Source organism: Meriones unguiculatus, chromosome 9 (assembly GCF_030254825.1).
Source record: "Meriones unguiculatus strain TT.TT164.6M chromosome 9, Bangor_MerUng_6.1, whole genome shotgun sequence".
NCBI classification, from domain to species: Eukaryota; Metazoa; Chordata; class Mammalia; order Rodentia; family Muridae; genus Meriones; species Meriones unguiculatus.
In genome coordinates this window covers 29064445-29092354 of record NC_083357.1, presented here as the reverse complement: position 1 = coordinate 29092354, position 27910 = coordinate 29064445, and the positions used below count along the sequence as shown (strand labels likewise).

General features: G+C 40.2%; 1 protein-coding gene and 1 pseudogene across 4 annotated transcripts in view; one reads left to right on the top strand and one right to left on the bottom strand.

Annotated features, from left to right (window-relative positions):
* Atxn7 (ataxin 7) overlaps positions 1 to 27910 on the bottom strand; it is a 166757-nt gene that overhangs the window by 12942 nt on the left and 125905 nt on the right. For all 4 annotated transcript variants that reach the window (XM_060390980.1, XM_060390979.1, XM_060390981.1 and 1 more), the window contains 4 exons: positions 8574 to 8826; positions 6569 to 6828; positions 6024 to 6106; positions 1201 to 1448 (listed from right to left, as the gene is read on the bottom strand). In XM_060390980.1, coding sequence (XP_060246963.1) covers positions 1201 to 1448; positions 6024 to 6106; positions 6569 to 6828; positions 8574 to 8826 — 844 coding nt within the window. The remainder of the gene's footprint in view (positions 1 to 1200; positions 1449 to 6023; positions 6107 to 6568; positions 6829 to 8573; positions 8827 to 27910) is intronic.
* LOC132656764 (U6 spliceosomal RNA) lies at positions 19753 to 19852 on the top strand (annotated as a pseudogene).

The following is a 27910-nucleotide window of genomic DNA, read 5'->3' as shown; positions in this document are numbered from 1 at the left end:
AGCATATGGAATTTAAGAGGATTCTTTCAGTGACTGTTTTTATATTTCTCAACAGCTTAACAGTATCTGACTTATACTGTAATAAATAAGTTAATTGTCTAGAATAACCTAAAGGGACAGGAGTCGATAATGAGGTAACATTACTGCGTCGCCAGGCCAGTCTGAACATCATTACTTAACGGCAATGTTTTCCTCTTAGATCTATGGTGGCTTAGTGGTTCCCAAAGAAATCTTACTTTTCAGATGAGAAATTTTCATTGAGAAGATGTCAAAGAAGGGACACGACCTGACTATATTTTTGGAAGCCTCCAATGACCACTCTCTACTGCCTTGCTTCTAAACTACAGGGCTCATGTTAGACCCCTCCTGACACATCCAAGCATACACTTTGGTTATCTTGAGGGAGTAGCTTCTACCTCAGTACAGTCAGCCAGAAACAAGAGGGTGAAAGTGCGCAGCAGCACCCAGGGGCTGGCGTACCAACAGAGGCCCTGTGGCCAGCTGCCAACCAACCACCAGTTCCTCACACTCCAATCCTCCCCCTCCTTCCCGACCCCCTGTGGGTCCAAAGTGGTTTATTTCAACTTGTTTAAAAGCATAAACACAGTATATTTCTCTCATCACTGTCTCTGAAGTTATGTGCACAGTAAATTCTTGTTTAAGCACTCTGACCCACTGCTTTAATGCTGCTAAAATGCCTACTTTTTGCTCAAGACAAAGACCCAAATGATTGAATGAGAACCCGTGTTGATAAACAGATGTTATTAAAACTAAACACTTTTCCACAAGCTTTCTCACTAATACAAGTAGAAAAAAACCAACCAACCAACCAAACAAACAAACAAAGAAATAAATGGCCAAAGCCATCTGAAACATTCTTACTAGGAACCCAAAGGCAAGGCCCAATCTCAGCTCTGCTTAGCAGGGTTAAGAGAAAGCTGGCAGAGAACCACCATAGGGCAGCAACTCTATCTTTATTAGTGTTTCCATCCAAGACCATGAGTCCTGGTCAAAATTCATTGAAGATTCAACAGTTTTTATAGTAAAACCCAATTTACAAAATATCAAATTCATCGTGACAGTGATGCAGATCAGATTCTTGGCAGCACAGAGGCACAAGAGGTGGAGGGGTATACTGGGTGCGTGCTATCTATACACCTATTCCACAAAGGCAAGGGACGGAGCTGGGGCTTGGCTTACCTTGGAAGACTGGGGATATGAGGTTTTGATTTACTAGCTAAGAAAGGCTTTGATTCTGAAGGAAGGTGTGGCTCCTGTGGCGTCCTAGGAGGGGTGGGATGCGGGTCCCTGAGAGGATGTGGTGGTTGCTGAGAGTCCAGATGGCGAATCGATTCCTTTTCCCTGGCTTTGTTTTTGTGCTCCGCTAGTAACACATCAAATCGTTTTCTTCTACCCTGAACAGCTCTCCGCTGGGTTAAGGAATGTGTCTATAAGACACACATACACATAAATACCAAACAAAGAAACAAAGCAATCTCAATAACAAGTTTAATACGCTGTATATTCCAAAACTTCTCCCCATAAAAAGTAACCTAGAGCTTTGCAAAGATGAGATATCTCCACATTTACTAATGGAAATCTCTCTTCAGTAAAGCTAGAATCATACATACTCTAGTTGTAGTACCTGGGATAGAAATGAGTATGAAATAAAACAAAGGGCAAGTACTCATGTTGTGTGCCACCTGTAAAGTAATTCATTTATCTAGGCTCTTATGAATTTCATTAAAAAAAACAAACAAGATGATTTAAAATTCTGAGTACTAATTGAAAACACATATCGTAAAGTATTCTTTCAGTAACCAGGACAAAAGTTAAATACAACTGCTTGTCTCTATTCTAATGAAGTAAGGTATAAAGAAAGAAAGGAGCTCATACATAGTATTGTAGAGACAGTCTGGGCAGCCAAAAAGACTTGAGAGAAGGAAAGAACACAAGGCAGAAAGAAAAAAACCAAAAACTACAAACAAGAAGAGACAGAAATGCAGTAAAGACTAGAACTCTCTAATTTCTGGAGTAGGAAATGGGCACATAGACAGCGTGGCAATTCTGGCTTTAAAAAAAGCCAACTAACATAAGTCAACTCTTGATCACGTCATACAAGAAAGCATCTACACTTCAAATGCTTGATAATCACTGATGCTTTTAAACGCTGATTTTACTTTCCATTATGTATATTTATGTGTCTTTATGTGGGTGCCTGCGTGTGAATGCCGTGCCTTAAGGAAGTCAGAAAGTTTGAAACTCAAGTTACAGAAGCTGAAAGCCACCCAACGCAGGTGCTAGGAAGTAGGCTTCAGTACATACTCCTAACAGTAAGCACCTTTGCCACCTTTGAAAGTACTCAACCAAGGCTACTCCCATCAGGAGAGAAACTTGATCAGAGGAAAGCCAGTCTCACCAACTGTCAAGTCCAAACACTGTGAAAATCATTCTGCACACCCTAGTTCTCTTCTCCAGTCTACTTCTAATACTACTGCCATTTGGGTCTATACAAAAGTGACAGACAGCAATCTCCCTGACTCCATTACTTCAACAGTCCCATTGACTTTCTATGAATACAGTGAATTAAGCTAAATGCTTTCTTTTAGGTTACAGAATTCCAAAATTGATAGTTTATGTATGTGTATTCATGACTCCTTGCATTAGACTAACACAGTAATGTAATGGTCTACAGAGCATGGTACCAACAAATTCAAGAAGCATATAGGAAAATTATGCCTTAAACTTTTATAGGAGCTCAGGTAACTAGGTGCAAATCTCCTAAACAGACACAGTGCAAACTAAGTTTGCCCAAGATTTAACCTGGAACAGATGAATTTATTTCCCAATTTTTCTGATTTTCTGGTAATATGTAATACATTTACAAGAAAGCAACTTAAGTGAAGATGAGGAACTCTATTCTGCTCATTACTATACCAGGATCTAGAAGAATATTTGTCACTCTGTAAACGCTTCAAACAAAAAGCACAGAAAAAGAACTAACTATGCTGGAGAATTGTCTCAGAGGTTAAGGGCACTGGCTGCTCTTCCAGAGGATTCTGGCTCTATTCCCAGCATCCATCTAGCAGCTCACAACCATCTGAAACTCCAGTCCCAGGGGATTTGACACTCTCTTCTAGACTCTATGGGCACTGCAGACACATGGGGTAGACATAGCAAACAAAACAATCATGCACATAAACAATTTTAAGAAGCATATAAAAACATTGGCCCACCAATGCACAAAAAGAATGAATGTACAGATACTAGTAATGTCTGTCTCTCTAGGGTGGTGTACCAATATCCACTAATATTTGACCATCTCTTATTGCTTAGCATGGTAAAGCCAAAAGAAGAAGTAAGATATTGTCCCAGCTCTTTCTAAAGAGTAAATAGCATTTCCATGGAGTTTTGAAGCATATTCCAGATAGAAATCTGGTGACCACCTTCCACCTATGACAACTGCAACTTTGCTAAGAATGCTTCAGATAGAAAGAAAGAGGACCATGTAGGCTGGATCTGAGGACCCTTTGCATGCTCTAAGAATCTTGCTTGCTGCCCTCTGCTGCTCGGAGTATACACACTGTCTGCCTTTCCCTCTCTCTGTTCAGCTTCCTGGGTATCTTTCAGGCTCTAGTCTGAGGTCCTATGACATCATAGGGCCTTCACTCATATTTCCTGACCCTTCCCTGCCTACATAAATCAGAATCCAGCTTCATCCACATTTCTGTGGCCATGAGGCCTTCAAACCTCACACTATAGGCCTTTATAACTCAAGCCTCTTTCTTGTCCATAGACCCATCAATAGCAATATATTATATAATGGTAATTATACTTATGAGTCATTATTAATTAAATCTTTGTTTCCTGCAACAGACTGTAAGGTCCACAAGGAGAGAAAACATGAATTAACTGTATTAAGCCCTGAATCTTGTCAAACTTTAAATAAGGCCTGTGCTCACAGTTGTATGCAACAGAAAGGTATCTGGTACAAGATCCAGGTAAGAAGAAGGACAAAAGCCAATAGTTACAAATTCCCGTGCAGAGTTATACTAGCAGGCTGTGTGACAAATGTATCAGTGAGAACAAAAAAGATGGGAGGCAGACAACAGGCAACTGATGTGAATCAACAACAGCAAATACACTCTTGGTTATAATACACAACAGTCTCACAGTCTCATGGTAAACTAACTGCCAATCAGGGCTAAAGATAAAAAATAATGTGACAAAAAGCTTAGGACCATGCTACCAAAAGCAATAACATCCTTAACGCAGAACAACACGCACATACACTGCCTGAAAAAGGAAGCTGGCATGTATCTATAAGGTCACCTATCAAGGAAAGCAGAGGAAGAACAGAAGGAAACTCCCTGCAGTTCGTACAGGCAATCTGGGTAGTTATGAAAATAACTGAAATTGAGGCCTTGGAGGGATTTCAGCATGCCATGTCCATCAAGGTGTTATTTACAAAGATATGGAAATGAGCTAAAAAGCCCATCCACAGATGAGGGGGATAAAGGAAATGTGGTATATGTTTGCAAAGGGATATTCAGCCTTTCAACAGAAAGAAATACTGAATTTCTTCCAATGTAGGCTGAAAGAAACTAGTCACAGAAATATACTGACTCCATGATTCCCTGACATGTGAAATATAAAACATTCAAACTCAGAAAACCCTAGAGTGGAATAGTAGTTACTCAGGTCATGGGAACAGGAGGGAAGTAAAATTATCTATTGACAGATAGAACTTCAGTTAAGATGGCTAAGTTCCAGATGTGTACTGAATAGCAGAATACCAACAGGTAACAATACTGTATTCTGCACTTGAAAATACTAGGAAGATGTACATGGTCAAGTGACCTGACCACAACACAATTTCAAAAAGAAAGAATCTGGATCAACCAGCTGCTTTATGGATCATTTTTAAAGTACTTCTTAGATAAGTTATTATTGGTAACATGTTTCGTGGCAACCCATGTTAAAAAGAGCCACGTAGGCAGGAGGGACGGAGAAGAGGCAAAGTTATTACCATGATGTGGCATGTAGGTAAAGACTGATTTCACAAACACATTTAATCACAGCTCAGACTGTACAGACTCAAGTGGCTATCTTAAAAAAACTAACAGCAACAGACACATATTCTATTCAGCTAGTACTCCATGAAAGGCAAGAACAAGTAGTTCTGAGGCATAAGAGATATGAAGATGGATCTGGACTCAGGTCAAAGGTATCTACCTACCCAAGAGGGAAAGCAAGTATCAGAATATCTATGAATATATTTTTCCCTATGAGAAAATGGCTTAAGATTTTTTTTTTTAAGTTTAGACATTTAAAGCTTTCAAATTTCTCAGAACATCTGAATGCCCTCTTGAGATGAGAATGGTGGTGCAGACCTGCGATCCCAGTACTCAAGAGGATTATCCAAGCCCAGCAACTCAAGAGTAACCTGAGCAGGAAGAACTATTTCAAAGTCCCATTGCAGCAAAGCACTATTCACAATAATTACAACTTAAATCTAAATTAAAGTAAAAATCACCCGGGCCAATGAGATAGTACAGAAGGGCACCAAGCCTAATGACCAGAGTTTGATACCCAGAATCCAAATGGTCACCAACTTGTACAAGTTGTCCTCTGACCTTACATGAGCTACAACATGCTTAGGAAAGACAGGGAAAAAGAAAATAAAGAACCAAGCACAAAGCAGTAAGGACACTAAAAGTGATGGCGGAAAAAAAAATCTGACTCCCGCAAGCTGTCCTTGGACCCCCATGTGCGTGCGATGGTGCTCATACACAAAGACATGCACAGCAAATAAGCTAATTAAAAACAGAGCAAAGCCTCTCTCACAGGTACAAGTTATGGTAACTTATATCGTGTTTTGTCAAACTGAGGATGTTTTTGTCACAACCTAGGGGAGCCAGAGAGCACTGGCCCCACATGGGCTAGAGAGATGTGGAATGGCATGGTACTACTAATAGCCCTGTACACAGCAGCCTCCATTTCTGCCTTCAGAAGGCACCTACCTTGCAAGTCAAAGACCTGGTGCAGGGCTTCTTGGTATCCAGATCGATGACCCCACAGTGGATGTCAGGATCAAACTCTCTTTCTGTCAGAAGCACACAAACATTACTGAAGTGGGTGTACTCAACACTATCTTCAGTTTTTAAATAAGAAGAACCTCAAGAAAGACAAATTCTAGCCATAATAAGATGGGCCATGTTATTAATGAATATACTGCAGATGAGGTGTGAGCATTGCACTAAACACTATCCTCACTGGAAAGCTACAACTACTCTCAGATGCCTAGAAAATATTTACTTATTTATTTTGCTTATAAGAGTATTTATATTCAGAAAAATCACGGGGAACAAAATTTCATTTTAGCACCTGAGTGTGTTGAACAAAATCAATTGCACTCTTTATAACTAAGCATAAATAAAGGCAGGTCCACCCTGAAGGCACTCTTCCACAGCTCCAGTCCACCAGCTTTAAGAAGGCCTTTCATTTACTATCTGTGCATACTTAACTTTCCACACACAAAAACTTTAAGAGAGAACTGTGATGTTACCTGATAATCTCTTATTTAAAAACTTCCTGTTATTAGAATTATCTTCAGATTTCTTTTCCAGAGTAGGTGTTGCAGGAAGCCCTTTGCCATTCAGAATCTGTCCAGGTGAAGGCAAGGTTGGCTTTGGTATTGAGGGGCAGTTAAGGCCAGGCTTGACTGCAGAACTCACAGGAGCAGGACAGGCTGGCCCCACTGTGGATTTCAGTAGTGTGCCATCCATCTTCGGATGCATCTTTTCCACCTTCACAGAGGGTGTCATGCTGTTGCAGGGGAGGTGAGAATGAATAAATAAGTGTCCTGTTCTTCCAGAGGGATGGGAGAAAAGCCTAGATTTATCTGAGTATGCATAGGCTCTGGGAAGGCCTTGTACATTTTGTATGAACCACTAAGAAAGACTAGCAGAGTTCACAGCCCTTTTGACGAAAAGTGCAGTACATAAAATTGACCGGTGTTTATTCTTTCAGAAACATTTCCCTATGGACCTATAGGAAACTCAGACTCAATAGTCAATGCAGTTTTTATAAGAGGCAAAACAGAGTTCTAGAAGAACCAGGATGATGCCACAGAATCTTGGGAGAATCCCTCAGAAGAACTATCACTTTAACAGAAAGAAATGATTAAAACACGAGAGGACATGCCAGTGGGACCTTCTGAGAATTCAAATGCAACACCCAACACAAGGACTAACATCCCCAGACACTGCTCTGCTTCTGCCCACAGGAAAGACTTGAATCAGCACAGGAGGCATTACCTTATGGTTCTCTAGTCCCTGAGCACAGGCTACTATGACATGAGCTTAGGACAGATGCAAGTGGCAACTGGTTGGTGAGCAGGAAGACCTGTGCAACTGACAAAGCAATTTCTCTTATGATTTTACTGACACTCACTTTGCTGGGTAAAAGTGATGTCAGTAAAACCCCAATAGTTCACTTGGTCCCCTTCTAAGCCTTCACTCGACTATAGAGGTTTGGATAAGTGTTTGCAAACCTAGTGTTCCTGTGCTCTTCTCCATGAACAGGGGCTGGGAGCTCAGCAACCGAACAAACTGCAGTGACGAGCTGGTCCTGGAACAGCCGGACAGCAAAAAAACGACTACAAACTCTTCTGGCCTCTTGCAGTTGGCAGGTACTCAAGTGTTTTCTGAGATAACCAAGTATGGGAATGGAATGTATGGTATATCCCATCCCCTAAAGGGAAGCGGGCCAAAGAAACGCTACTTGCTACCAGGGTGAGAGATACCATGACAAAGCAAGATACAGATATGCTTCTATCAGAGTGCAGTGACCTCAAGAGAGCTCCCAGCTGCAGACCCACCCTAGAAGCTTGTCAAAGCCATGTAGGCAAGTGAGAACTTCTTCCAGTCTTCCCTCCTCATGCTGTGCCTTAAAACCCAAGCTGGGAGGAAACCCTGCTTGTCCAGAGGCCACTGGGGGCTCTTCACTTTCTCTTATTTCCATCATTAACAACAGAGGCAGGAGGGATACCAATGGTCACTCATTTGCTGACTCCAATGGCTGAATATATAGAAGTTAGGTGCTTGGCGGAAAGCAAACTTCTTCCAACCCTACAGTGGCTGATGCCTTACACCCCCAAGAGATTTAGTGCCTCACTTCCACCAGGAAGAAAACAGAAGCAGGATTTGAACCTAGATCTATATGACTTAAAGACCTTCTCAATAAAGCATCTCAACTTAGGCTGCCTTTACACATGTGAAAAAAGGAATAACATTACATATTCCACAGGGTCAATACATGATATCACAGACAAATATAGTTCACTTTGAGTAAGTCATACAGGAAAGGATCACTAAATATGACCAGCATTATTATTGTGATAACTGACCTGAACAGCCACCAATTCAAGGTAGGAAAACAAAAAGAGCTAACAGTGTATTTGAACTCCCCTGTGAATACTTTACCATGACTCACAGGCACTCCTGTATGGATGGCACCCATACAGGACTCATCCTAGCAGGTAAGCCTTACATACCCATGTGGCTACTTACACTCTAGTATGGGGGACTTTAGTCTGCTGCACCGGAAGCATGGGCTTGGTGTTCCCCCTGAGCTGCAGTTTCTCTTTGGGCAATTTGAGTAACTTGGAGCTTGATGAGGATGCGCAAAGGACTCCTCCACTGGAAGACCGGCTGCTTCCACTGGCACTGCTGCCTTTGCTTTTGGACAGAGAAGGGAAGAGGGAAAATACTGAAGTGTGAGGGACAGCCAAGGAAGGCTTGCTAGATGAGCTATGTCTTCTTTCTGCAACAGAAAACAAAGACAGAAAAAAAAAAGTTTAAGGCAAACCTCAATGGAAGGCTGAGACAGCTCCCTGAAGTCAAGCAACATATTTCTGTTTAAACATAAATCATTAAGTAAAGCATGCTAAATCCTGAAGGTTTCTTCCTTTGTTTTTCAAGACAGGGTTTCTCTGTCCTGAAACTCACTCTACAGCCAAGAGTGGCCTGGAACTCAGAGAGACACCCCTACCTCTGTCTCCTGAGTACTGGGACTGAGGTGTGCACCACCACTGGCTGGCAAATCCAACAATTTAAGAAAGGTCTTATGCAGACCCCACAGACCAAGTTCTAGAAACCAGTCATTTTGTTTCCAAGTCTATCAACATATAAAGAGGTGTGTCACATAAACCCATTGGGAAATCAAACAACCTTTTAAACATGAGCAAAGTACCTTGTGGATCTTGGACACAGCAATTCACACACAGAAAAAAAAAAAAAAAAACTTAGCTCATTTGCAGAGTTCTGCTACCTGACACTGATTAGTATGCCTTCATCTTCTCTGACTCTTAGAATAAAAAATTGTAAGAAACAAACAAAAGCTTGCCTATGATGCCAAACAGGACTGTTCCTAGGACTCTTATCATTCCCCAGGAATCTGCCAGACTTTTCCAATCAATCATTCCAAGCCCCTCCCACCTTTTAAAAGTAATCTCAACTGACTAGAGGTGGCATAACTGCTTCACAACACTAAGGTGCCAAAGGCTCAACACAGAAATACCACCAAGAGGCAGGCCTGTTTCTTTTCCTTCTCTTGAAACCAGGAAGTAACTTCTGGGTAAGTACAGGCTACAAAGGTGTAATGCAGAATAAATCTAACTACCGGAGAATAAGGCTTTCTGAGAGCAGATGCAAACGATTATAAATCAACAGTTGCTGGCAATCCTCCCATAAGAATCACGCCAGTCATTGGTAATGCAGTTTGAGGACATTGTGGGTAGATTAGTAGCAGCCTTGATTTCAGAAGTGACAATCACACATTCCCCCTAATTTAAGGTTTTACAAAATTTGCAAACCATTATTATCAAAATACGGAAAGCTGTATGGATACTTAAAATATTAATTGTGTTAGAATCAGTGACTACAAGCACCATTTAAATAGCTAATTTCCAAATCTTTTTTCATAGTCGAGAACCTCTCAGTGAAGTTCTGTAGTCTATCATGTACTTCAGAGCCAGGTTCATACCAAGACAAATGATGCTACTAACAGAAAATTCAAATTCTCCAAATCAGTGCCATAGAGGCTACAACCAAGTTAAGAGGATAAACTGAGAGCCATCTGAAAAGTGCTTCCTTTTTCTGCCCCTATCCCAGCCCCATCATATGAAACGTGTGTGTGTGTGTGCAAGGAATGTAACCCTGAAGTAATTTCAGTTTAATCTTTTCCTCCATTTGGTACCTATATTGCTTTGTTCTAAATTTAGTTTTCCTAGCTTGGAATGGTGGTGCTTGGTGCTCACACTCAGGAGAATGAGGAAAGCTGAAGACAGACTGAGCTGATGGCTACACCAGTTCTAACTGCACAATGCCCTATCACCACCACCATCACCACCACACACAGACAGATGCACATCACAAACAAGACAATTCAGTCTAGTTGTAGCACGTTTGAGGTTCTGATGTCAGCTCCTAGCACTGTAAAACTATGTAATTAATTTTTAAAAAGTCAAAGAAACCAGTCAAAAAGTAGTTCTTTTTGTGTAGCCAAGTGCTTTAGCACTTTTCAGTGGCAACTAAAAATATGTTTATACTGTTGCCAGCTGCCCAGGGTTGACAAGATTTCCAGGATCCTTGTCTCTTATCCACAAAACAATCTTCAGTTAACATTATTAAGACTGTTATAGCTTTTCCTCTGATAAGAAGTGTTTTCAAATGACAGTAGCCCATGGCCTCTCAACCTTGACTATACTGAAATGGCTCAAAGAGCTTTCAAAACTCTAATAAGGCTGAGAATGGTGATATGTAGCTGTAAACCCAGATTTGGGAGAGGTGAACACAGAAAGATCAAGGGTTGAAGGATAGCCTCAGCTATGTCAAGTTCAAAGCCAGGTGAGACAGAAAACAGTGGCAACTAGATGACATAGAAATTAAAGATGTTGTTGTGTAAACTTGGTGTGATATTTTTTTTTTCTGTCTCTGAGTATTACTGAAAAAGTTCTCAATAGGCCACTCAGGATGAAGATCTATGAATAAGGGCTTTCCAAACCAGGAAATAGTTCTGCAACCCACAATATAAAAACACAAGAAACATAAAAAAATCAAGTTAATAAAACTTGTCTAAAGCTACCAATCAATTACAGAATTAAAAATACTGAGATGGGCACAGTGTTAGAAGATGTCAAGTTTATTAGGAAAATGATCACTGACCTCACAGGGGACACCAGCAAATGAGTGACATATGCAAATAACTTCAGGACCTAGAAAGGAATGTCCTTGGCAAAGAAGAAAAGATCAGCAAAATGGATGGGAAAAATAGCAATATCAGAAAAGAAGATGTAATTAACTTATTGCAATTGAAAAAAAAATAGAAATGCTGGAAATGAAAAAACACAGTGTAAAGCATCACAATGGACTTGACTATAATAGAAAAAACACCAGGAAAGATATGGCTGACAAGATAAATATATTTAAATGATAAAGAAAAAAAAACCCCCATAAACTACGATGACCACACCTCTAAAACATCCGTGATAGAAAAAAAAGATCACCTCTAAGAATCCATGGTATAGAAAGAACCACAACAGGAACTAAAAACACAGTAAATCTATTAAATGAAATTAGTGAAAATTTCCTACACCTTGGAAAAGACACTGATTTCCAAGCACAATTGTATTTAGAGCCTAAATAGACATGACCATAGAATAAATTCTCCCACAAAATATTATGATCAAGATGTTAAAAATATAATGCAACAAAGGAAACAGCTAGTATTAAGGAGAAAATGCCAACAAAGCAAATACACCAAAACAATATCCTATCTCTCACCAGCAGCTCCCAAAACCAGAAAGGTAGGGAACAACACATTTCTTTTCATTTATGTGTGTGCCATATGTGCAGATGTCTGCAAGTGACAGGGGATTGTGAGCTACCCAACATGGGTGCTGGGGTGACGCTTGGCCTCTGGAAGAATAGCAAGAGCATCTAACTGCTGAGCCATCTCTCCTGCCCCTCACATAACATGTTTCAAAATGAGAAAGTACTGACAAGTGAATTTGCTATTCAGCAAAACTATCTGAGGAATAAACACATGACTTCCAGATTAGCTAAAGCAACTCATGACCCCAATTCAGCAGTGCAACAAATATCTGAAAATTCTGTACATACAAAAGGACGATCCCAATAATGAAACAGGAGAAAATAAATTTTATTAGAGGAATCAATAAATAGAGTAGCAAGGAGGGAATCTACCAGGTTTAACACATGTGTGATATTCTTTACAGAACTAGAAAAAAAATCTTACAATTTGTACAAAAGCATAAATGATCCCAACAAGCAATCCTATGGAAAATGCAACGCTGGAGGCATCACTATTCCTGATCTCCACTTTTAATATAGAGCTACAGGAACAAAGCCAGCATGGCACAGGCACAAACGGACTCATAGACCAATGAGATAGAAAAGAGGACACAGAAATATGACCACACAGCCATAGACACCTAATTTTTGACAAAGGTGTCAAAGCCATCCCTGGAAAAATAATAGTATGAAAACTACACAGATACATGCAAAACAATGAAACCAGCTCACAGCGCTTCTCTCACACACATAAAAATCAAATAGATCAAAGATCTTAATTTAAGACTTTAAAGGCCAGGTGTGGTGGTTGGCACATGCCGGTAATCCCAGCACTCTGGCAGGCAGAGACAGGTGGATCTCTGTGATTTGAGGCCAGATTCTACAAACTGAATCCAGAACATCCAAGGCTACACAGAGAAACCCTACTTCGTAACACCCCAAACAAACAAACAAACAAACAAGCAAAAGACCTTAAACTCTGAAACTGCTGAAGAAATACTGCAAAGTACAAGCAAGGACTTCCTGAGACAGATTTTAACAGTAAAGAAATAATAATAGCAAGTGCTGATAGTGGGATTGTGTAAAATTTAATTATTTCTGTATAACACTGGAACAATCATCAATGTAAAGAGACTGTCTAGAGAATGGGAGAAAGTACTTGGCAATCATATATCAGAAAGGATTAACATCTAGAATTTATAAAGAACTCTAGAACCTAAATACCATCAGAATCAGCTGATCATTCAATAAACAGTGGAACCTAAGGACTGCATAGATAGTTCTCCAAAGAAGCATAACCAGTAGATAAATATTTGGAAAAGTGCTCAACAACATTAGCCAGCAAGGAAATACAATTTATAATACTTTCATTTTTGCAATTAACCAAGTTTTAATGTTGCCCTAGTAAGAATGGCTGTCAAGAAAACAAAGGAGATGTAGCTCAATGCCTAAATGCATTGGAAGTCCAAGACTCCATCCCCAGAACCTCAGGCAAATGGTTTAGAGTAGAACACCTATAATCCTACACTGGAAAGGCAGATCAAGGCAGCCTGGGACACATGAGATCGAAACTCAAATAAACAAACAAATAAGCAAAGCAAATAAATAAATAAGATAAAAGGATAACAAATGCTGACAAGGATATGGAAGAAAAGAAACCCTTACACATAAAGTGGAAAATGTGAGAGTCTCTATGGAAGTCAGGAGGTTTCTCCAATCACTGAAAATAAAACTCCCACAGGACTCTGCCGTGACCACTCCAGGGTATGCAGGCATGAAGGGTTCTAAGTCAGCACACTGCAAAGATACTTGCACCTCCTTGTTTATTATAACTAGGCACATAAAACTAGCGCAGGTGTTCACCAGCTGATGGATGGACAATGAAAAAGTAGCACATACAGACTGAAATTTCATTCAACTATACAAATAAAATGTGTTTATTTGCAGAAAATGAGTGTTGTTTTCTCCCATTTGCAGACTATAGATTTGAAACATACACAAAGTAGACTATGAGATGGGAAGAAGTCTACAGGAATGAGGAAGAAGAAACAAAAGAGGGTAATGGAATGTATCAAAAACAGAGTGGGGAAGAGTAGTTCCTCTGAAGTATAAGGATGTAAGAAAATGTTCCAATAATTTAACTTCTTTGTATGCTACTTTTAAAAGTTAATTTTAAAAAATTAAGCAGGAAAAAAATAAAACAGCTTCTATCTCTCTCCCTCAGACTGTACCCTGAGTTCTTCAAGCTTCCTGCTCAGTGTGAGGTATTTGCAGCCTCCTCTGAGAGGCTGTGGTAGAGGAGGCTAATGCTCTAACAACCATTAATCATGGCTAGAGGAGTTAAAATCTACCCAGGCTAAGACACATGTCAATAAGAAACTATGGATAGGGTTTATAAAATAGGGCTTACTGCTACTACAAGATTTTCCAAACTTCTATTAAAATCCACTTTTATCCTTCTGTCCTCAAAGTCTCATAAAATAGAGATTTTAACAAATTTTTAGGTCTATTTTATATATGAGTGTTCTGCCCGCATGTGTGTTTGTGCACCGCATGCACGTCCAGTGGAGGACGGAAGAGCCCCCGGAGCTGGAGTTAGAAACCTGGGTTCTCTGCAAGAGCAAAACAAACAAACAAAAAACAAAACAAAACAAAACAAACAAACAAACAAACAAAGAACATGCTTTTAACCCCTGAGGCATCTCTCAAGCCCATTCTGTTGCTGTTTTATTTGTAAATCAACATTTTAATGTAAGTTACTTAGGCAAGTTTGAATTTTGCCACTATTTCCAATTTTGCCACTTTGAATTAATTCTTCCTTAGTTTGACAAATTTCCCCAGAGGGCATTCCTGGTATCTCAGGACAGCCATGCATAAGTGTTTCTAGACACTTAGCGTCCCTGATCTCTACCACTTAATCACCAGTAGTGCCAATCTGCCCTAGACAACTTAACCTTTCCCACCCCCACCATTTCCAAATGAGCTCCAGGGTAAAGTAGCATGACTCTCAGCTGACAGCTATTTCCAAAGCAATATATCCTTGAAGCAATAGTTTGAATAAGTTTGTCACATATGACATTAAAATGGCTATCTATGGTAACCCACATGTGCTAGTTTGCTTTCTGTTGCTGGGATAAAAGAATGACCCCCCCCCAAAAAAAAAAAAAACAGTGTGTAGGGGAGAAAAGGGTTTATTTGGTTTACAAGACACAGATTATCAGCAAGGGAAGCCTATGCAATAATTCAAGACAGGACACTGGAGGAAGGAACTAAAGCAGAGACCATGGAGGAAGAACACTGCTTTCTACTATCTTGCTTCTCTTGGTTTGCTCTGCCAACTTTCCTAAAGGTCAAGTTTACTGCTCAGGGTTGGCATCACTCACAGTGGGCTCAGCTGGGCCCTCCTACATCAACCAGCAATGAAGAAAATGCCCGCAGATATGACACCAAATCCTCAATGAGGTTTCCCGATTCCCAAGTGTTTGAAAGGGTATTTGAACACTTGGTCACAGCTGGTGCTGCTGTTTGGGGGAGTGTGTGTTTGTAGGAGGTGTCTCCTCACTTGAGGAAGCAAATACCTAGCAGCTTCGAGGGGTGGGTGGTCTGGGGATGGGTATGTTGGGTTGGGGGTATGCTTTGAGATCTTAAGACCTTGCCCTACTTGCAGTTCTGCCTCTCTTCTCACTGCCTGCAGCCCAAGAGGTGAGCTCTCACCTTGCTGCTCCAGGTGCCATGCCTCCACCCAACCTTCATGGACTTAATGCTATGGAACTAATCCTAAGTTTGTTTTTCAAGACAGGGTTTCTCTGTCTATCCCTGACCGACTATTTTATTTTGGTAAATGGGCATTGTTCTAAAGTGTTCTCTAAATCAGCATCTCTATAGAGTAGTATACTTCTCAGACATCATCAGAGAAACTCCTAGAAGTGAACAGAAATTATAATAGACACTCACAACGGAGCAATGAGTTGCAGAGAATACACTGTCTGTAGCCACAATAGAACACCCATATATTTCTTCTATTCAAGGTTCACTGACCATCATGGAGGGGGGAGGGTAGAACAACTGTAAGAGCCAGAGGTTGCTTCCTCAAGATCCAGCTGAACCACTCCTAAGCATGTGTGAAAAATACGATCAAGTACACAAGGACATTTGCTCAACCATGTTCATAGCACCTTTGTTCGTAATAGCCAGAAGCTGAGGGACAACCCAGATGTCCCTCAGTTGAAGAATGGATACAGAAATTGTGGTACATTTTATACAAGGGAATACTACTCAGCTATTAAAAACAAGGAAATCATGAAATTTGCAGGCAAATGGTGGGAACTAGAAAAGATCATCCTGAGTGAGGTATTCCAGAAGCAGAAAGACACATGCAGTATATACTCACTTATAAGTGGATATTAGACATATAATATAGGATAATCATACTAAAATCTGTACACCTAAGGAAGCTAATCAAGAAGGAGAACCCTGGTAAGATGTTCAATCTTCATTCAGAAAGGCAAATGAGATGGACATCTGAGGAGGGAGAAAACAGGGAAGAGGACAGGAGCCTATCACAGAGGGTATCTGAAAGACTCTACCTCACAGGGTTCAAAACATACGCTGAGATTCATAGCCAAACTTTGGGCAGAGTGCAGGGAATCTTATGAAAGAAGATTGTAGAAAGACCTGGAGGGAACAGGAGCTCCACAAGGAGAGCAACAAAACCAAAAAATCTGGGCAAAGACTGATACTCCAAAGAAGGGCCGTGCATGGAGATAAGTTAGAACCCCTGCACAGAAGTAGCCCATGGAAGCTCAGTGTCCAAGAGGGTTCCCCAGTAATAGGAACAGGGATCGTCTCTGACATGAACTCATGGGCTGGCTTTTTTATCACCTCCACCTGAGGGGAGGGCAGCCTTACCAGTCCACAGAGGAAGACAAAGAAGCCAGTCCTGATGAGACCTGATAGACTAGGGTCAGCTGGAAGGGAAGGAGGACCTCCCCTATCATTGGACTGGGGGAGGGGCATAGAAGGAGAGGGAGGGAGGGTGGGAATGGGAGGTGATGGGGGAGGGGGCTACAGCTGGGAGGCAAAGTGAATAAAGTGTAATAAAAAAGAAAAAAAAGAGCCAGAGGTTGGTGGAAGCACACCAAAGAAGTGTCACATAGATGTGACAAGACCACTATAGTTATGAATAAGCTGTGGTTGTTTGCACAAGATATGCTCAAGATCAAACCAGTTAGCATTAGAGCATGAAAGGAAGGAGAAGGCTCAGGATCTGAGTAACTATTGATAGTTGACTGGAGGAGGAAGAGGTAGTTTTTCATAAGGATATGGTCACTAGTAAGTCCTTCATTAATGCTCTATTGGATGGCCCCACACCAGTGTATGTGCAGCACAAATTGGAATTAGTGGGATATTAAAAAAAAAAAAAAAGAGGTGAACACAAAATTGGGAAGAAGTGAGGAAGCAGATTTGGAAGGCATTACAGGGAGGAATAGGGGTGAATAGAATCAAAATAACTATGCATGACTCAAACTCTAAAAAATTACTAGAAAATTTTAAAAAGAAAAATAGGGGATGGATGTAGAAAGCTCCATCTGGCTGAAGTAGCTACATGGGAATATATAAAATGCACACCCTTCCAATAGCCACCATCCACTTTAGTTCATCATACATACTATACACTGCACCCATCCATATCTGGTATTTCATCTTCTTGTCCCCTTCCCAACTATTCAAACACAGCAGCACTTTTTATACCTCACAGTCACAGAGAAATGTCTGTTTTTTTCAGAGTTAGTACTTATATACTTGTTCACCCATTTAACATTATGTCACAAGATGCTATCATTCTCACTATGTTCTATCTTTTCTCATCCTTGTGTGTGGTATTACAACCTCATGTGGTTTTTATTGCATTGTTTGTACAATGCAGTAATTTTAAAAAAAAATATATGTTGGGTTAGAGCATAACTGACTCTAAGTTTTGGGTTGTCCTTTCAGTGTTCTACTCTCATTATACCCGTGTCTTTTCTTTAGTTAACATCTTCTTTTGCCCATTAACTCTAAATAAGCATTAGAGTAGTAGTTCTCAACCTTCCCACTGCTGCGGCCCTTTAAAACAGTCCCTCAGGTTGCGGTGACTCCTCCCCAATCATAAAGTTAATTTCATTCCTACTTCATAACTGTAATTTTGCTACGGTTATGAACCATAATGTAAATATCTGGTCTTAGGCAACCCATGTGAAAGGGTCATTTGACCCCCAAAGGGGTCAAAACTCACAGGTTAAGAACTGTTAGAGTTGAAAATTAATACACAAGATTTCTAATATTTACTTTTGAGGATGTATACGATATGTAATTTGTACTTGTATTGTGTGTGTTCTCTCGTGAGCACAAGCACACGTATAGATTAGAGAAAAACCAGGGTATCAGTCCTTGCCTTCCACTTTGAGAAAAGGCACTTTTGTAGACTAGTTAGCTTGTGATATTCCAGGGGTTCTTCTGGGCCTATCTCACTTTAGGATCACCAGGATACAGACATAGTCTACACTGTCCAGGGGTATGTAGATTCTTGCAGTCTGAACTCAGCAGCTCGCTCTCTCCCAACAATCACTTTATATACTAGGCCACCCATCCAGAACTAGACTTAAAATGCTTAAGGCCTGCTGGTATGTATTTCTCAATAATTGTAATTCATAGTTATTTAAAAAGAAACAAATTTTCATTTACTGAAAAAAAAAAACAAAAAACAAAACAAAACAAACAAACAAAAACAAGGAAATCATGAAATTTGCAGGCAAATGGTGGGAACTAGAAAAGATCATCCTGAGTGAGATATCCCAGAAGCAGAAAGACACACACGGTATATACTCACTTATAAGTGTATATTAGACAAATAATATAGGATAAACATACTAAAATCTGTGAACCTAAAGAAGCTAAGCAGGAAGGAGGACCCTGGAGCAATCCTCATTCAGAAAGGCAAGTGGGATAAACTTTGTAAGAGGGTAAAAACAAGGAACAGGACAAGAGCCTACCACAGAGGGCCTCTGAAAGACTCTACCCAGTAGGGTATTAAAACAAATGCTGAGACTCATAGCCAAAATTTGGGCAGAGTGCAGGGAATCTTATGAAAGAAGGGGGAAACAGAAAAACCTGGAGAAGACTGGAGCTCCACAAGAGGAGCTATAAAACCAAAAGATCTGGACACAGGGATCTTTTCTGAGACTGATACTCCAACCAAGGACCATTCATGGAGATAATATAGAACCCCTGCACAGATGTAGTCCATGGCAGCCCAGTGTCCAAGTGGGTTTCCTAGTAATGGGAACAGGGACTATCTCTTAAATGAACTCAGTGGCTGCCTCTTTGATCACCTCCCCCTTACCAGGCCACAGAGGAAGACAATGCAGATGGTCCTGATGAAACCTGATAGGCTAGGGTCAGATGGAAGGGGAGGAGGACCCCCTTATCAGTGGACTGGGGAAGGGGCAAGGGCAGAGAAGAGGGAGGGAGGGTGAACCTGGGCGGGGGAAAAGGGAGGGGACTACAGCTGGGATACAAAGTGAATAAATTGTAATAAATTTTAAAAACTTAAAAAAAAAATTAAACATATTGTGTCACTGTGTATGACACAATAGGCAGAAAATACTAGCTCAAGTCCTTGTCATGCCACTGTATTCAGCTGTTCCTTCCCATTAGGAACTGGCACCTTACTCTGTGAAGAACAGCATCTAGCCTTCTCCTCAAGGGAAACTACACAATTAGTTTTATATTAGACTCCACTCATCTTCTCATGATATCACCTTATTTTCTTAAGATTTTAAGCTGCGTATATATTTTTTTTTAAGCAGTTGTTCCGAGATCAAAAAAGAAACTTCATGCTTGTTTTGGCAGCACATAAAATTGGAATAATACAGAGAACATTAGCAAGGGCCCTGCGTGAAGATGACATGCAGATTCGTGAAGCATTCTATACTTTTAAGGACACTTCATACTCATCAAAAGGAAAAATCCACATCTGAATTCTGAACATCTGTGCCCCAAATACAAGGGCACTCACATACATAAAAGAAACATTATTGAAGCTTAAACACACATCAATCTCCACTCATTTATAGTGGGAGACTTCAACACCCTACACTCACCAATGGACAGATCGAGACAGAAATTTAACAGAGAAATAATGAAACTAATTGACATTATGAATGAAATGGACTTAACAGACATCTACAGAACATTTCACCTTGGACACAAAGAATATACCTTCTTCCAAGCACCTTACAGAAACTTCTCCAAAATTGACTATACAGTGACCACAAAGCAAGAAAATTGAAATAACTCCCTATATCTTATCAGACAACCATGGATTAAAGCTGGAACTCAACAACAGCAGAAACAACAGAAAGCCTACTAACTCATGAAAACAGAACAACTCTCTACTCAATGATCACTGGGTCAGGGATGAAATTAAAAAAAAAAAAAGACTTTCTAGAATTCAATGAAAATGAGGGGACATCATACCCAAACCTATGGGACACAATGAAAGCAGTGCTAAGAGGAAAGTTCATAGCACTAAGTGCCTTCAAGAAGAAACTGGAGAGATCTCATACTAGTGACTTAATAGCATAGCTGAAAGCTCTAGAACAAAAAGAAGCCAACACACCTAAGAAGAGTAGATGACAGTAAATAATCAAACTCTGGGCTAAAATCAATAAAATAGAAACAAAGAGAAAAAAAAATCAACAAAACCAAGAACTGGTTCTTTGAGTAAATCAAAAGATAAACAAACCCTTACCCAAACTAACTAAAAGGCAGAGAGACAGTCTCCGAATTAACAAAGTAGAAATAAAAAGGGGGGACATAACAAGACACTGAGAAAGTCAAAAGAATCATTAGGTCTCAGTTCAATCAAAGGCCTGTACTCCACAAAACTGGAAAATCTAAATGAAATGGGTGAATTTCTAGATAGATAACATATACCAAAGTTAAATCAAGATCAGATAAACTATTTAAATAGTTCTATAACCCCTAAGGAAATAGGAGCAGTCATTAAAAAAACAAAAACAAACAAACAAAAACAAACAAACAAAAACAAAACAGGGCCAAATGGTTTTAGTACAGTTCAACCAGACCTTCAAAGAAGAGCAAACACCAATACTCCTCAAACTAACCACAAAAAAGAAACAGGGGGTATACTGCCATTCTATGAGGTCACGGTCACCCTGGTACCTATACCACAGACTCAAAAAAGAGAGAAAATTCCAAACCGATCTCCTTTATGAACACTGATGCAAAAATATTCAAAGTACTTGCAAACTGAATCCAAGAACACATCAAAGGTATCATCCACCATCAAGCAGGTTTCATCCCAGGGAGGCAGGGATGGTTCAGTATCTGAAAATCCATCAATGTAATCTACTATATAAACAAATTAAAAAAAAAAAAAAAACCCCACATGATCATCTCATTAGATGCTGAAAAAGTCTTTGACAAAAATACAATACCCCTTCATGTTAAAGTATTGGAGAGAACTGGGTTACAAGGCACATACTTAAACATAGTAAAGGCAATATACAGCAAGTTGAAAGCCAACATCAAATTAAAGCAATTAAAGAAACTTAAAGCAATACCACAAAATTCAGAGATAAAAGACTGCCCATTCTCTCCATATCTGTTAAATATAATACTTGAAGTTCTACCTAGAACAATAAAGCAACTAAAGGAAATCAAGGAGGTACAAATTGGAAAGGAAGAAATCAAAGTATCACTATTCACAGATGATATAGTATACATACGTGATCCCAATAATTCTACCAGGCAACTACTACAGCTGATAAACACCTTCAGCAAAGTGGTTGAATACAAAATTAACACACACACACACACACACACACACAACAAACAAACAAACAAACAAACAAAAAACAACAACAAAAAAAAACCAGTAGCCCTCCTTTATATAAGTGATAAAAAAGCTGAGAAAGAAATTAGGGAAACAACATCCTTCACAATAGCCACAAATAATATAAAATATCTTAGTGTAACTTTAACCAAGCAAGTGAAAGACTTCTATGTCAAGAACTTCAAGTCTTTGAAGAAAAAAACTGAAGAAGGTGGAAAGCTCTCCCATGCCCATGGATCAGTAGGATGAACATAGTAAAAATGGCCATGTTACCAAAATAAATCTACAGATTCAATGCAATTCCCATCAAAATTCCAACACTGTAAAGAGCAATCCTCAACTTTATATGGAAAAATATAAAACACAGGATATCTAAAACAACCCTGGACAACAAAAGAACTTCTGGAGGTGTCACCATCCTTGAGTTCAAGCAGTACTACAAAGCAATAGTAATAAAAACCACATGGTATTGACATAAAAAGACAGTAGTAGATCAATGGAATCAAATCAAAGACCAAGAAATAAACTCATACACCTACAGACACTTGATTTATGACAAAGAAGCTAAAACCAAATAGAAAGCTAACTGGAAAAAAGGAAGCATCTTCAACATATGGATGTCTTCTAACTGGATATCGACATGTAGAAGAATGCAAAGAAATCCATATTTATCACCCTGCAGAAAACTGAAGTCTAACTGAATCAAAGAGCTCAACATAAAAGTGGATATACTAAATCTAATAGAAGAGAAAGTAGGGAATAGTCTGGAATGCACTGAAACAGGAGACAACTTCCTGAATAGAACACCAACAGCTCAGGCTCTAAGATCAACAATTAATTAATGGAACCTCATGAAACTGAAAGCTTCTGTAAGGCAAAGGACACTGTCAATAGGACAACATGGCAGGTCACAAACTAGGAAAAGATCTTTACCAACCCTATATCCAATAGAGGGCTAATATCCAAAATATATAAAGATACATATAATATCCAAAATATATAAACACCAAGAAACCAAATAATCCAATTAAAAAATGAGGTCAAAGCTAAACCAAGAATTCTTGACAGAGGAATCTCTAATGACCAAGTAACACTTAAAGAAATGTTCAATGTCCTTAGTCATCATGGAAATCAAATTGACTCTAAGATTACATCGTACACCGGTCAGAATGACTGAGATCAAAAACTCAAGTGACAGTGCATGCTGTCGAGGGTGTGGAGAAAGGGGAACATTCTTCCATTGTTGGTGGAAGTGCAAACTTGTATACTGTGGAAATCAATCTAGAGGTAAAATCTAAGAAAACTGGGTGTAGTTCTACCCCAAGACTCAGCTATAACACTCGTGGGTATATGCCCAAAAGTTGCTCTACCATACCACAAGGAAATTATGCTTATAGTAGCTTTATTCATAATAGCCAGAAACGGGAAACAACCTAGATGGCTCTCAACCGAAGAATAAATAAAGAAAATGTGGTACATTTACACAACAAATACTACTCAGCTATTAAAAACAAAGACATCATGCAATTTGAAGGCAAATGGATAGAACAAGAGAAGATTATCCTCAGTGAGGGAACCCAGACCCAGAAAGAGATGCATGGTATGTACTCATTTATAAATGAGTATTAGCCATACACCACAGGATAACCATGCTACAGTCCACAGACCCAAAGAAGCAAGGAGGACCCAAGCAAAGATCCTTGAATTTCACTCAGAACAGGAAATAAAATAAACAAGTGAAGTAGATGGAGGGCGGGATCTGGCTGGGAGAGGGCATGGGGAGGATAACAGGTGGGGATCACGTGTGAGGAGAGCAGTGGGGAGAGGAAGGACTGGTAGAGGGAATGGAAATCGGTGAAGGGCATCTCTGCGGCAGAGGAGGCTCCCAGGAGTCTATAGGGATGACCCTAGGTGAGACTCCTAGGCTAGAGAGGGGGATGACACCAACACCCATAACACCTTAGATCCAAATCTGTCTTGCCTACCAGAAGGGTTGGGATAAAGACGGCATAGAGACTGAGGGAACAGCAAACTAAGACCCAAACTGAGACCCACCCCATGGGACAGAGCAAACCCCTGACATTATTAATGATAACTCTGCTTTGCATACAGAAAGAAGCCTAGCATAACTGTCTTCTAAATCCAGCAGCTGATGGAAACAGATGCAGAGATACACACCCAAACATAAGGCCAACCTTGGGGAGTTTTGTGGAAGAGTGGTAGGAGGGATAGATGGAACTGGAAGGGTCAAGGGTACCAACAAGAAGACCAACAGAGTCAACTACTTGGGTCCATGGGATTCAGAGACTGAACCATCAACCAAAAAGCATGAATGGACTGGACCTAGGGCCCCTACAAAGATGTAGATGTGCAGCTTGGTCATCATGTGGGTCCCCTAACAATGGGAGTAGGGGTTGTCTCTGACTCTGTTGCCTGCCTCTGAGTCCCTTTCCCAGAGCTGGAATGCCTTGTCTTGCCTCAGTGGGAGAGGATGTGCTTAGTCTTGCTGTGACTTGAAGTGCCTGGGTGGGATGATACCCCTTGGGGGGGCTCTCCTTCCCTAAAAAGGAGAGGGAGGGTGAGGTCGTGTGAGGGTAGGACTGGGAGGGAGGGGGCTGGGATCAGACTGTAAAGTGATTAAAGTAATAAATATAAAAAGATATAGATATGGAAACTCACTGAGAGAGAGAAAAACGCTCACAAGTAGATTAGGGACTCTATCTTAGGTAGACAAAGCAGTGGCCAGATGCTAAACATAAACCATGTGTTTTTCTGAGGCGATCAACTTTAAGTTTTCAAAGCACTCCTCTTCCAATATCTGGCTTCAGGCCAAAGCAAGCAAGCTTTGTTCTTGAATGCAGGGTAGTAGGAGCAGCTCCATGAGAGAGAGACATATCCACCAACAGACAGACAGACACAGCTACAGGGAGATTTGGGTAAGGACAGTGAAAAAAGACACATTGAAAACAGACATGGGGTGTGGTGGAATACAGAGTAAGGGATAAAAAGGGGAGTGGGAGTAAGGGAGAGAAGACGGGGGGGGGGGAGGAGTCAGGTTAAGAGGTTAGGTATCCTCCACCAACATACTGTGTTACATGTGACATGTGGCATACCCACCCCCCACAGCCAGGGCAGGGCAGGATGGTAAGAGCAGAGAGCATGGAGGAGGGGAAAAAGGGAACCAAGAATACTGAATTTATAACTCTGAATTCATGCTAAGTTGTTTTTTTTCCTAATTATAACTATTAACATCCAGGTATAAATCAAAAAGTAAAAAGCAAATAATTACATCTTTTAATATGTACTTTGATATTAAATATTTGATATGAAAAATATTGCTTTGAAAACAAAAACACTCCAAGTATTTTTAAAGATGGTTTTTAGGTCCTTAAATTTTGTGAATTATTTTTTTAATATTGAACAATGCTGAACAGAGTTGACATGAATACGTACTTTTTTTGCACAAGAAACCTGGGGCTCAGTGAGTAAAGCATTTGCCATCAACAAATGAGGACCTTGGTTTAGACCCTAGGACCCACAAACAAACGGATGCAGCACCATGCACCTGCAATCCCAGCTCTCTCACACTGGGAGGAGACAGGAGACTCTCAGAAGCATACAGGCAGTTAGCCAGGCTTTATACAATGCCAAACAAAGAAAATGAGAACAGACACTTGCGGCTGTCCTCTGACCTGCACACTTACGGTGTGGCACATGCCCTACACTTACACACATACATACATACACACACATACATGCATACATACATACATACTACATACATACACACAAACATACATACTAATCCTCCGCATACCACACATCCTACTTACAACCCCTACCACACACAGAGAGTTCTTAAAAAACAATCTATTTAGAGTTATAGTCTCAATTTATGCATTCAAAATGCAGCAAAGTATACCACCAATCATGACCACTGTATTAATTGATCCTTTTCTTATGGGCATCGTGCAAAAAGGGTGCCAGCTAAGAAAAGACCCCTTACTTTGTATTTTTTTCTTGTATCTTATTAAATGATTTACTATTCTTTTATGATCTAAGATACGGAGTGATGAGGCATCTAACTGCTATCAGCAACAGCAATTTGAGCTAAGCACAAGCACGTTACGGGATTTGCAGGGACTATCTCAGTCTGACCAATTTCCTAAGACAGTAGTAAAATTCCTCGGGCTGAAAAGTGTCATTAGCGGAAAAAAATTTACAAATAGTATGTCTTGAATACTATAACACAGCTACATAGTGTACTACAGACAGGAGCTGAAGGTTCCTACTGCTTCCCAGGAACTACAGACAGTATCTTTGACATAGGAAAGGTCAAGACTAAAACCCTGCATTTGGTGACTATGGGCCTAGTGGAGCTTCTTTGCTACAATTGCAGGGCAGGAGCCACAGTGCTAAGTTGTCTTCAAACAGCAGCTTAGGGGATACTTTGAATTCATCCAAATATATATATATAAATTCACAACAAAGAATGTTTATTCAAACCAATTTTATTTTAAAATTTCCTGACAGGACTCAAGTGAAAACCAGGAAAAAATGGAGACAGAATGGGAGAAGATAACCATGGTATGTACTCAGCCTAGAAAGATATCAAGCCCATGACTTACTTTCCTTTAAGTGAAACTCAGACTGCAAGATGCTACCAAGGAAGACTAGACAGTATGCATTCGGCATCAGGCAATGTATAAGTTCCTACAGTCTCTGAAAGCCTCATTCCAAAAGTGCTCAACTATCACCCTCAATTAAAGCAAAGCCAGGGGTGGTGGCACAAGCCTGAAATCTCAGCACCCTTGAGAGGCAGACATAGGCAGGTTTCTGTGAGTTTGAGGCCAGCCTTGCCCTGAGTCCAGGAAAGCCAAAGAGAAACCCTGCCTCAGAAAACAAAAACACAGCAGACTTAATAATCAGCCTTACACGTGGTCATAAAACGTAAAGTATATGTAAAACACACAGGGATTCATGACTAGGCATAATATGCAGCAACTATTCTTTTTTTAATAAAACACTCAGTTTGGAATCTGTCCATTCATTAGATGCCTCTTCACTGACTTAGTCTAATTGTTAATGCACTGTTTCTAGCGGGGCTCTCCACCAACCCCAACTGTCAGAGTTTACTCTCATCCTGCCAAAGACAGCACATAAAAGCATCAATTGTACCATCTGTTCTTCATCGTGATTATAACCTCCTAAGGAATATCCAAGGTAATGACCTACAAAGAGAGGGTATATCAAAACTTTTAGACTCCCAGCAGCGTTCTTACACATCAACTCTATTATACCAGAGTTTTCCCCAAAGTTGTCACTGTCACTCACATCCGAGTCATGCTTATGACCTTTCACTAATTCTGTCCCTACTTGATTTATTACTTATTAGCATACTGACCAAAGAATGTCTGTTTTAGCACTGTTCTAAGCAACAGCTATCAAACAATGGGTTTGGTTTAATGTAGGAGTTCATATTTAATAGAACCACTTGGCAGCCCATCTGAAAGTCTCAGCATGAGACACAGGGACGTTTCTATTTGACAGCATCTCATCACTTTTACAGGTATCGGCTTCCTCCTGTAACTGTCATCTCCTTTTAAAAGCACTCCCATATACCTGACCAGCAAGCACTATTCTAGCCACTGTTATCACAGGTTCATTTCGGTTCTCAGTCAGCTTTCTCTTTGCTTCTGTTTCTTTGGGTTCTTCTGGCACATGATGGGATGCTCTAGAGAAAGTCTGATGCAGTTTCCTTGTTGAAAGGGAAGCCAACTGGTAGGACTGTCCCTTGAAAATTCAAATTTCAAGTTGGGGAATCCAGAGCTGACCTCTGGCATGGAGTGCATCAAAGGACAATTAGGCAGAGCTGGGGCTGGGAGGCAGCTTCAGAACATGTTTAGGTGGGTTACAAATAGCATTGGAAAACACTGAAGAAGAAAACTCCTCACACAAAGCACTTGGCATCCTTTCCACTAGAGAGATTTAACTGAAAGGGATGATTTCAATACTGGCTGCCCTAACAAATTAGTTTCCAAGTGCTACCTCTGCCAACGCATTTTCCTCTCCTCTAATGCAGAGGTGCTTTTAAAATTAAAACGTAAGTGCAAAGTGCAGAAAAGAGAGTCATTTA